This window comes from Corvus hawaiiensis, chromosome 26 (assembly GCF_020740725.1).
Source record: "Corvus hawaiiensis isolate bCorHaw1 chromosome 26, bCorHaw1.pri.cur, whole genome shotgun sequence".
NCBI lineage: Eukaryota > Metazoa > Chordata > Aves > Passeriformes > Corvidae > Corvus > Corvus hawaiiensis.
The window spans coordinates 8,252,609-8,265,130 of NC_063238.1; the positions used below are offsets into that span (position 1 = coordinate 8,252,609).

The following is a 12,522-nucleotide window of genomic DNA, read 5'->3' on the forward strand; positions in this document are numbered from 1 at the left end:
TTCATTACCAGCTTCCAAAGTGGTATGTGCAGCTTAGGTGGAGGTAAAGTCATTACCTGATGAGCACTTTAAGAAATACTTTGGGTTACAAGACACCATCAAACCTGAATTTGTTTATTATATCAAAAGATCTGAAATACAGTGTGATCTGCAAGTAGCTCTGAAATTATCCTTAACACTGATAAGTGAAGGCAAAAGCAAATAAAAGCAATTATTTAAAGAATATAAAAACAATTAACACAAAGTCAGTTTGACAGAAATTAAGGGAGGTCATCTTTTGGTCTGCTTATTGTAAAATTAGATGTAAAGGGTTTTCTCACTTCCTGTTATTCAGCTGGCAAACTAATTAGTCATTAAATTAAATATGAGAACTTTGACCCTATTCTTAGGATAACTTTTATTATCTTTACACACTGGAGAAAAGCTAGATGTAAAGTCTCACTTGTTTATCCAGTTCTTCTCTGGTGATTTTGTTAAGAGTCTGCTCAGATGTAGATCTCCTTTCTCTTCCTCTTCTCTCTTACCACCCTCATCCCCTTCACTTTCCATTGTTTCACTCTTAAACTTTCAGTGTTTAAGGTTGGCTTTATTTTACACTTTTGACTTTCACTGTATCCAGTTGTATAATTAACAAGTAATTAATATATTTCAAGATAAACCACTGTGTTCTGACCAGTCGTGTTTAAATACTGTGTTCAGTGTTTTTACATATTGAGACTTCTTTTTAATTCAAAATAGGAAGCTTAGATCTCTATCACACAATAGACAACCAAATAGATAAGGATTAATGCTTGGGGTTTATTTTTAATCTCTTCTCTGAGTAAAGGACAAAGGTTCCCAGATCCCTTCTGTGGACATGGAGTACCTTGGAACATCTTGGAGCTCCAGTACCCCAACCTAGTCTGTGATGGTTGCTCTGACATTATCATTGTGGTAACAGAGTATGTGGATGAAATTCTGTGAGCTACAGAATTATACATGAGATTGGCTTACACAGTTTGTTCAAAATCCTCCATCTTTCAGAGTCAGAACAGAAAATATTTCTAAGGACTTGCAGCAAAAACTAACTGGGGAGAATAACCCATAGCTAAGCCGAAGAGCAAGAGGGGAGAGAGAACACAAGAAGTTCTCCCTTCTTTCTCTCATCCCTAACAAAGCTGGGACACATCTCAGCGACATAACACGTCAGTCCTCCCTCTTAACTGGTAAAGTCATTTTGGGCAACTGGGCAACAGGGCTTTATGTTTATAAACATATGTTTATGCTGCTGGAGAAATAAATTCCCTGACCAAGTGCAGACAACAATATTTCTGATCTTGGCCTGGGAAAATTAGATAGTCAAATGCAATTTTTAATTTAAAGACAAAGAAGTGCAGTGGGAACAAGGACTTGAGAACAGCAAATACAGGGTAGAATTTCAAAAAGCACTGTAGTGCTAACAGGTGTAGTATAGTCTTTTCCAGCATGCTGCTGGGCTCCCAGTGCTGGGTAGATGGCATTCAAGAATTGTCTCCTGCACTATTAGCCAACAACAACCTCTGTGTATTTTAAAAATAGACATTTTTAGTATCTGCTCAATTGTTTCTCCATGGTAAATACATAGCAAAAGTACCTGCAAACTCCTGTCACCCAGTTTTAGATCCTTGGCACATTTTAAGGGCTATCAGAGTTGTAGTCTCTAGGAACTCTCCACTACAGCTGCAAATGGCACACAGTTGGACCAGACCAACTCTGTGCTGGGCTGATTAAATTGGTAGACAGTGTCCCTGCAGCCTGAATTTTATTCAACTCAAGTCAAATTGATTTTAGGAAGATGAAGAAGAGGAAAAAAAAATCAGACAACATAGAGTGGTTCAGCTGTTGCTGCTACCTTTTCCTGCTATGTTTCCTGGACATTTTTCCAGTTGTTTGTGTGCTTTTATGGTTTAAGATTTATAAGTACTTTCAGGTTGAGCCTCTGCCTGCTACCAGTGTAAAATGTTGTGTATTTCCTCATATAATTCTGGAAAATGAAGACATACCTTTGAGACTGTCTCTTCTTTAATTCAAAAAATTGCATTCTGTTTTGAAATTTTCTATAATGATACAGTTTTACAATATGTTTCTAGTAAAATGTTTATAATCAAGCAGGTAGAGTGCATAATTGTATCGAGTCATATGATTGGATAACTATATACTATAGTAGTAAATGGTTATTATTATGCTCCAACTATATATTGCTGTTACTCTGGGTCTTTTTACTTTGTCATTGCCTTGAAATATGTAGAGTTATAATTTCTTTGTGCCTGATAATCTTAGTCATACTTCTATCTTGCTGAATCGTGTGTACACACAGATACTGGGATGATATCCTGTTTCCCTTATGTCTCTCCCATTCTGATTTAGCATTTTCCCAGTCTTTAATGGAAGAAAAGGGCTTTACAGTTCTCTCTGCAGAGTTATAAAAATGTTAGTGGCAAGCAGGTATCTAAGAAGATTAACTACTCATGTTTCAGCTTTTCCTCAGTAGTAGTTAGCTCTTCTGAAAATGCTAATCAGGAGACAATAATAGTCAGGATACTTTGTAATTTAATGCATTCTTACCTTTTTGCTCAGTAAATTCACTCTTGTTACACAGTTTCCATTTTATAAGTTAAATTTAAGACATCTTGTCAAGCTTTGTATCCTACAAATTTTTTTATGCATAAAGATTCAGTTTTAAAAGTTTCTTCTCCTTTCATACTCCCTCAATCTTTGTGGGAAATTGGGTAATAGTGAAATATCTTGCAGAAAAAAAGTAATTGTGTTTGCCAAGTTACTCTTTTGAAGAACCACAGAGATAAATAGGAAATAATGATTTTCGGTTCTCATCAGCAAAAAAAAAGTCAAGAAAAAGCCATATTCAGTGAGATGACAATCTGAGTGGGCTGGAAGTGTACAAGGAAGAGTGTCAAGCAGAGTTTCCATTTTGGTTGGAGAAATCTTCCAAATCTGGAGCCAGGAGTACTGTACATTAATTTCATTTATTTGGATGGTTCCATGTTGTTGCAATGAGATCTCTAGAAAACTCTGTGTAGTAGCTTAACAGTGGTGAGTGACCTATTGTACACCTGACCTTGAAGATTAACCTGGTAGCCCAGGGCACTGCTTCATGTAATCTTAAATACTTAGTGCAGTCTCATATACCTGCTTTGAACCACTTGAACTGCAGTGTGTGAAGCTGACAGGAAGGTAATCTCATGCTGTGAGAGTGTATTTAAAGGTCACAGAAGAAGATTTAAATCCAAATTATCCAAAGCATCAATTTTAATAAAAAGTGTTTCAGTCTGCAGAAAACAGCCTTGATTTAAATCATTGCTCTAGTTTATTTTTCATTTGCCCTTGCTTTCCTAAGGGAAGGTTAATCCACATTAAGTAGTAACTATTAAAATACATTAATTTGCAAGTAAACATACACTTTTGCACTCAGTTTGATTCTTATTTTTAATAGGATGTATTCTAGTAATATTCATTTATTAAAGCAATTATATCTCACAGCATATATTTGTTCAAATGATTAGTTTTTTAATTTCTTACATGTTTTAATAGTTTCTCTCAGTTTAATGATGGACAATTATATAATCTAATTTCACTTCTATTAGACTAAGCATTTATATTTCATGCAGATGTCCATAGCTTAAGCCTGGAGATTTTAGTTAGGCTAAAGCATTAAAGTCCTCTTGAGACTCTACTGCCTGCACAGGAGAAAAATAACAGAGACTACTACTATTTTATTTCTACCTAAGGATATCAGCAGAAAATAAATTATGCATCAAAAGCCTTGATAATAGCATCATATCCATGTACCCATGTACCACTAATAAGAAATCCTAGTAAGTCCTACCACTAATAAGGACTCCACACTGAAGTCTCTGCCAACTTATAGTCTAGGTGACAATTGTTTCTCACACCCTGAGCCCATCCTTCACTATGATTTGGAGAATTTAGCAACACTTACCAGCTAGTCACTGAAGAAATAAGGTTTTTGGTGTGAAAATCCTGATGGGTCTAAAAATACCGTATGGTCATGTCCAAAGAATTATGGCTCAGTGTTCAAAGGGAAGCCAGCAACAAGTGGTATCACTCAGGGGCCCATATTGGGAACAGTGTTATTTCATGTCTTCATTACTGATGTAGCAGTATTGAGTGCACCCTCAGCAGGTTTGCTGAGAGGTGCTGTTGATGGGCTTGAGGAAAGAGATGCCACCCAGAGGGACCTCAGCAGGATCCAGGAGTCGGCCCATGTGAACCACATGAAGTTCAAAAGGTCACGTGCAAGATCTTACACCTGGCTCAGGGCAGTCCATAATATCAGTACAGGCTGGGGGATGAACGGCGTGAAAGGAGCCCTGCTGAGAAGAACTTGGGGATCATGGTGGATGACAAACTTAACATGAGTCAGCAAAGTGCACTTGCAGTCCAGAAAGCCAATTGTACTCTTGGCTGCATCACAAGAAGTGTGCCAGCAGGTCGAGGGAGGTGATTCTACCCCTCTACTCTGCTTTCATGACACTCCACTTGGAGGGCCATGAGAATAATTGGAGGGCTGAGAGAATTGGGGTTATTTAAACTTTACTTTTTATTTTGGCCTTTCAGTTTATAAAGAGAGCTTATAAGAAAAGTGGAAAGAGGCTTTTTTACCATGGTCTGTGGTGAGGGGGAAAAGGGTAAGAGTTGTAAATTGAAAGAGCATAGATCAAAGTTGAATAGAAGGAAGATATTTTTTACAATAAGGATGGTGAAGCACTTGAACAGGTTGCCCAGAGCAATTATGGATGTCCCAAAACTGGAAGAGTTCAAGGACAGGTTGGATGGGATTTGAGAAACCTGATCTAGTGAAAGATCTTCTTACCCATGTCAGGGAGGTTGAACCAGAAGAGGTTTAAATTCCCTTCCAACTGAAACCATTCTGTGATTCCCTGAAATAGCTGAGTATTTTATGTATTGCTTATTCTCTCTAGAGAAAGGCATGTACCCTAACCACTGCATAGATGGATGAAAGCAGGGGACAGCAGCCTCTTCCCACAATTTCCCACCTGATTTTCTGCAGAATAGCACTGACAAGTGTCTTCTGAGACACTTAACTAGACTGGGCTCTCCAGGCAAGACAGGCAGTCTTGTAGAGTGCAGGGATCAGAGAATGTTTCCATGCCTTGAACTCAACATTGTCAAGACAAGGCCACCTTGCCATCTAAATTGCTCTCTGGATCAAGCCAGAGGCTCTTATTTATACTCTCAGGTACTAGTGAGCTTTGATGTTTTGGATGTCCTGTTCCAACCACTTCATTGGTCCCTTTGAACGATTACTGAAACTCAAGATGACAAAATTAAGTATCTTCCAGCTCCTTTGCATCATATTTGCTTTAGTTATCAGGGAACACACATTTAAGTCTATCACTTGGTGCCAGGCCAATAGCCAACATTTCCAGTACCAAGACTGGCAATTAGCATGATGGCTGGATGGGCTCACATGAGCATAACACCATTAATTAAACTGCAACTGCGTTAGTCAAGATAGCAAAAGTAATTTGTTGGAATAAATATTTTATTAGCCTGGCCATCAATAACGCAAAATAAGAGGTTTTAATTAATTAATTTACAAAAATATTCACAGTGGTGGCTGTAACTCTGTTTAAGGATCTGGAATCGGGTCTCATCTGTCAAAGAGTATATTCCCACTTTATCACTTCTTGTTAGTGGTGCTGTAGGTAGCAGTTACACAACTATAACTACTTGTTTGTTAGTTACAAGCCAAGCATGGCTGTCCCCTCCTGAGCAGCAGTACCTGACACTTGATGCTAAAGGGCTCTTTTTCTTCCTTGTTGCTTTGTTCTTTCAGAAACATCCATTCTGACATTTAAGTACAGAAAGATATAGTTGGATTATGGTGGGTTATGATATCTCCTAGCATGGTTAGTCACCTCATCTTTTTTTCCTCCTTGAAAAGACTATGAAATTGAAAGAGGGTGAATATATTTTTTATTTCTCCTGGTATTAATAACTAAACAGATGGAGGAAATGGTGTGTTTTAAACAAATATACATCATAAATACAACAGCTAGCAGTGATTTCTAACTGAATGAGGAGTATTTACTAATGCTGAGGAATATAAAGAAATATAGTTCTGAGAAGTAGAGAAAGGCTGCTGATTTGCAAGAAGGTCATAGATTAGGCAAAGTGTGTTTCAAACACTGAAGAGAGTGGGAAAAGATTAACTTTAAGGAGAAGGTCTACTAGAAGAGCAAGATATAAGCTCTTAGGACTGTAGAACTCAGGCGTGTCATGACCCACATTTTTTGGGAAGACTGAGCACTTTTCCCTATTGCTTTCTCTGTGTCAGTTTGTTTATTACTTGTTAGAGGGGAAGTCTTGCTGTGCTTTATCCACATGTCCAACATCTTAGACATTTGAGAAATCTGCTGGAAGTACTTACAGAGATATGTTTTATATGATATGCATGGATATAGAGTACACGTGTACATATAAAGCAGGAATTGCATTTATAAATAAAATTAATTTATACAGAATACTACTAATAAGAAAAAATAAATACATGATGGGGAAAGAGTAAATTCTAATTTCTAATTCTAAATGTTTGATCTTCCTTCACAAACACTTAACCCACAGGCTGTACTACAATTCGTTTCTATCATGTTCATTATTTATTCAGCAGTTTTGCTCTTCAAAATATTTTAGTTGTGTTTAGGAAAAAGAAACAAACCCAAGTGACTTATGTAGTCAAATTGCACAACACAAATGGTCATCCAGAAACATTGTAAATAGACAGGTGACATTCAGTTATGAAAAATCACCTGTGTTCTGGTGTTTCTGTGGTGCTAATGCAATATTTTTTTTAATTATGTGTAACCTTCAGGTGACACAAGCCTTACATCTCAGGTATTATTTGTCTTTTTATCTCTTGGAAGCCTTTATATTGTATTGTTTTAGTTGTCATGCCTGAAAGGTGCTCTAAACTGTGAAGTTTAGGGAAAAAATGTGCTTAATCTGTAAGCCGGTGCTGGTCCTGGGTGAGCATTTACCTCAGCAGGTAAACATGAGCACACAGTGACCCAGCCAGCCCTGCTGTGTCTGTGGGTCCCATCCTGCTGCAGCCACCATGACACCAGGCACGTGGGAATGGGCAGCTCAGGCATGGATCCATCCCAGCCATCTCCAGCGAGCGCCTTCTCCAGAGCTGGTTTGCATTTAGCTGGCTCAGAGCATCAGTGCAACAAAGTGCTGTTCACCTGAGAGAGGCTGTGGAAATACCACGCAGCAAACTGGACACAAAAAAGCAGTCAAGGAAGCTGCTGATACTGTAGTCTGCTCAGAACGAGAGAAAAGTTGGATTAAAGTCACTTTGTCAAAACACCAGCGAGGTGAATGCCCTGGAGAGGAAGCTCCAGCAGGATTGTGCCACAGTGCTGTGACAGCCCTCATTCACAAGTAGCTCAGCTTCAGCATCCTGTAGCTTAATTCTCCGTGGGAAGATTAATCCCTTGGAGAAGGATTAAGCTGCAGTGAACTAGGGCCACTTTATTTCTGAATGGGAAAGGCCACACAGGGATTTAATGTACTTTATCTTATGTGCATTGATTTCACGGCTTTAGTTAATTCATCTTAACTTCCCTGAATTCCCTTGTGTGGACAAGCTTTTTGTCTGTGGAGGGGCTTTTGGAGCTGCTTGTAAAGCTCCTCGTGCAGTCCAACCAGAAAGCAGGTTGGAATGATTTCCGTGCTTCTGAAGGAGCTTATACCTGTCTAGATAGTATTAAATTACCTCTTTCTCAGATGGTTGATCCGCAACATCCTTAGAAGAACTATTTTAATTAGATTTTTTGAATGGACCAGAGAAAAAGGAGTGTTCTTAAAAGTAATCTCTGGGCTATTTTTGAAATCTCTCATGAAGAGTCTTTTCACGGCTTTCAGCTAGCATGAATTGTGTACAGCTGCACAAACAATATTTTCTCAAGATTGGACATGTCTGGCCAGTGCAGTTTAATAGGTTTCCTTGCCCAGTGGGATTTTCTTCATCTTTGGTCATGGTCCTAAGAAAACATTTTGTCTGTATGGATAAGGTGTGAGTGGAGTTTCTATTTCTTGATCCTAAAGATCTTAATCCCTTCCTCTTGGTGGCACAAGTGACACAGATATGGGTTAAGGAGCATGTTTTTGTGGGTGCTGCTGTTAAAATAATGGCATGGTTTGACTGTTGTTGGCCTTTGGGGAAAATGATTCTGTTCATTTCCTGCATAGTTAATGTGAATTACTGATAAGGTGTTTCCTGATGTTGATGAAGCATAACCCAGTTTTACTGTTCAGCTACATCATGACAATTCACTTATCAGTTTAAAATTTTGCTAAACAGTTCTTCACTGGGACACTTTATGCAACACAAAAAGACATCTCTTGTGGGTTCCACAGAAGTGTTACTATGACTTAATTCTGTAGCAGTCAATAAATATTTTGCCATTTTAATAGGCATATGAAGTGCATAGGGGGCCCACATTCATGTGGAATAAGTCATGTGAGAACAGAAGTATTGAAGAACAAAGAAATGTAAATAATAGCTGAACATCAAGATACAGAAGTTTTCCATCAGTATTACTCAGTAGCAGTATTCATCAATACTGATCCCAGTGGGGCTAGGAAAATATTCTAAAATATAAAATGCATATTTATATATAAAATATGTTATGTGACATGAGCAAAAGAGACGAAATTAATTTAGCTGCTTATGACCGTTTGCACTGAAATTTGCAAATGCAGGAAATAGAAGTAAATATTTTTAAAGTCTAGCTGTGTGTTTATATATCACTGGACTAAAAGCTTTATAAATGTTCAATGTGTTCTACTGATTGCTTTTCCTCTTCTTTCACACAGCTGATTGGATTTGTGTGTGCCTGTTACGTGATCAGTATTTTCATGGAGGAGGAGGACAGCTGTAAGTACTGATACTCACCTCACCATCTCTGGAGCCAAGGTACCTGGCCTGAGACTCAGTCTTGCATTGAACTACCAAGGCAAAGAACAAAGTTGGAAAAATGGCAGAATCTGGCATTCATGTGCACAACCAATTATGCTTAAAGACTTACTTATTTAGGTACTAGCAAGTTATCTAGGTAGGATTGCACCTCTGAGCTTCTTCATAGAGATTTGTGAACCTCTTACATGAGCCAGTCACAGTGATGAAAACTATGTGATCCATGTTGGATACATATAGATAGATATGTTTCTTTATGTATGTACATTTACATTTGAATCAAAGCTCCTGAAGCCTCTTAATCTGTTTTTCCAAATGACAGCTTTATCAACAGTAAAATTAATGGGGAAGACAGACCAAGCCATTTACAGTGTGCAGTATCACTCTGATCAATAACTAGGCAAACCTGATCTACACTTACAGGCACCTAGACCATATATTTAAAATGCTGACCCCATGCTCTTAACTTGCCTTTATCAATGAAACTCTTACCTATATACACTCATATTGTTCCAAAAGTTTGAAAATGTGCACACCTTTAAAAAATATTTCTCAAAAAGTTGTTAAGGGGGTATTGGAAAAATCTGAATGTGCCGAACAATTTGGTAGGATGCTGTGTGAAAAGTGGTTGTGAGAGTTGCCTAAGGATGTCACCATACCCACATGACTAGGATATCCATTGGTAAAAGCAGGAGAGAGAATGGAAAAATATTGGATGAGCAGAGGAGCAAATACAAGAACAAATTAGAAAAGAGACAATATGTGATCATGTAAATTACTTCCTCTAATTTAAAATGAGGTAAACAGCAAAATAGCTCTCTCTAGGAGAAAAAAAAAAGAATTTCAATAGCATTTTATGGTTTTAGGATAAATAGCATTTATTTGTATTTATGCAACCATATAAACTTTTATTCATAAATCTTTTTACAGTTGTTTTGTTTCTTCACAGAATAGCTCTAGTGGGTGAATATCATATCAAAAAATTAATTTAGTTTTTAGGAAAACATTTGACAATATCTGGAAAATCTTATTGAAAACATAATTCAAGTAATTCATGCCTGTGGTGAGAAAGCAGACTGTTTGATTGAAAACAGTATGAAGAACTATGAACAAAATCCTTTTGCACTGCTACAAATGGTACAATGTTCAGTTCTCTATTGTCATGCAACAGACATTAGTATCAAATCTATTTTAACAATTTAATTTAGGTTTTTATTAGGAAGAAAATATATCAAAGAGATACTCAAATAAAATTGAGTGGTAAGGAGACATAAACATGTTGTGCACGTAGTGTACTGTGGAAAGGCACAAGGAGCCTGGATAAAGATGGATGCTGCAAAGGAGAAATATGAACACTTGGAACATAAAATGTAAGGCTTGAGGAGAAAAAGCACAGAAAATGCTCCCTGGGAAAGCTGGAAGCTGCCAGATAGTCAGGAATTGGTAACACAGCATATCAGCAGAAGATGGCACAGCTGCACAATGGCTGTATAGTTTGGGATGGATAAACACAGTCTTTGGTCAGTGAAATCCAGAGACAGCTCCTTTCCATATGGCTGTGATGAGCCACGGCAGCAGCCAGGGCTTCATATGGATAGCTGGAAACCTTCTTTATGAAACAGTGACTAACTAAATTCCTGGAACAGGGAGGCTACTTTAGGTGTTAGGGAAGGCCTGCAGACTGATGAGGAAGACACAAACTCCAGTGCCTTTGAAGAATAGTCATGTGTGCACATGCACATCCACATGCAAACACAGATGCATCTGTACCTGGGAAGGCAGACTCTTCACTTTTTACACAAATATGTTATGTAACTGTTAGGTTTGTTTAGCCCTTTATAACGTGCTTCACATATCCTGTTTTAGGCATGTGTGAAAGACAAAACTCCCAGCAAAGAATATGTGTTCATGGAAACTGCAGTCATGTGCTACAGAACATTTGTGGTTTACATATTCAGGGCCTCACCAAAGGGTTTTTGTCAAGTTAAGGGCCCTGTTCACTTTGAAAACTTGTCTGTTTCAGAAGAGATGGGGCCTGATTCATTTTCCTTCTATGGTGACCCCACCTAACTGTCTTTTGAGGGTTTCGAGCCATATGATACAGATGGAAATTTAAATCACTGAGAATGGAGAACTGGTGACATATTTATCAACCAATAAAACACATCAAGTTCTAAGGTGATCCAGTATGTAGAACTAACCCAGTTTCCATTCTCCTCAAACAACTCAGGGGTCTGCATTTAATTTCTGCTTGTCTTTCAGAATTATCAATAACAATTTGGTCTTCTATTATAAGTGAAAATCACCTCACTTGTCTTGGAAAGTATGGTGTAATGTTCTTTTTTAGGAATGGACAAATTTCCCATTTCAAATTTATCTAAAGACACATTTGATCTTCTAGACTCTTGTGTGAATAGGTTTTTTTGGTTGGCAGAGAATGACCTGGGGCAGGGGCAAGAGCAGTGCATAAAGGAAGGAAAAAGAGGAGCAAAGAAGTGGAATAGATACAGTTAGGAGATTTTACAACCATTGGAGAGAAGTCATTTCTGATTTGCTACTTTTTTTATTGCATTCTGAGATTCTGAACTGGATTAAAACCAAATAAACAGCTCTTTAATATCTCACTTTGTGTCTTAGTGCCCATTTGTGTTTTAGAGCCCTCTAATGCTTATAGATATATACATTAAAGACAAATGTTAACTCCTTCATAGGAATCCCACAGACATGTTTTAAATAAAGAAACATCTGTTTAAGGCACAGTCAGAAAATGGTTTGGTTTGGTTATTAGCTGAGAAGAACAGGACTTATTCTGGAGAATTTTGCATTGCTAACTTGCAGCATAATGAACAGAAAATTATTCTAGTTGTAAGTACAGTGGTGCTTCAAAACAGATTGAAAGTAGGCAGTGTTTAGGATAAAAGTCCAAAAAACTGGAACTGAGGCCAATTTTATGCATTTTAATATGATGCAGCAGATTTTTTTCTTAGGTAGATGCAGCTATTCCATCATATTTTAGCAGTGGTTTGCACAGAATAAATTCTCAGCCATCTGAGAGTCAAAGCCTCCCTAATTAAATATACTCTGCAATATTCAGTGCATCAAGTTAACCCCAGTTCTTGGTCTGAAACCCATCAGGCGGACTTAAAAATTAATAATAGCTGCCTGTTTAGCCTCTGTGCAATGCTTGAATGGATTTTGAGCGTGACATTTCATCTGATGGACACTTTTCTGAACAGTAATAATGCTTGAGGAAATATTTTTTTTCCCACTATTGCTCACCTTGCCTACATTTCATACTGTAGTTAACTTTTACTAAGAAGGAAGATGATAACAGGTCAAAAGGAATGAATAAAAAAAGACATGTAAAAGGCACACTGCTGTAGTGGGGTTAATACCTTCCATCATTCATCTTAATGAAAAAGTCTATTTATATCTCTTCCCTTCATTTTTTCATTTCTTTCTTTGTAGATCTATCAATCTCTATAAGCCCTTTTGAAGGAATAGAATATGTGAAATCTGTA

The 12,522-nt window shown here is 37.6% G+C and overlaps 1 protein-coding gene across 4 annotated transcripts in view; it reads left to right on the forward strand.

Annotated features, from left to right (window-relative positions):
* The window catches only part of NKAIN3 (sodium/potassium transporting ATPase interacting 3), a 344,090-nt gene that overhangs the window by 309,860 nt on the left and 21,708 nt on the right, over nucleotides 1–12,522 (forward strand). For 3 of the 4 annotated variants that reach the window (XM_048286889.1, XM_048286892.1, XM_048286890.1), the window contains exon 5: nucleotides 8,902–8,962. In XM_048286889.1, the coding sequence (XP_048142846.1) occupies nucleotides 8,902–8,962 (61 nt within the window). Of the gene's footprint in view, nucleotides 1–8,901; nucleotides 9,002–12,522 lie in introns of all 4 variants that reach the window. The other variant, XM_048286893.1, reaches the window with a different exon arrangement.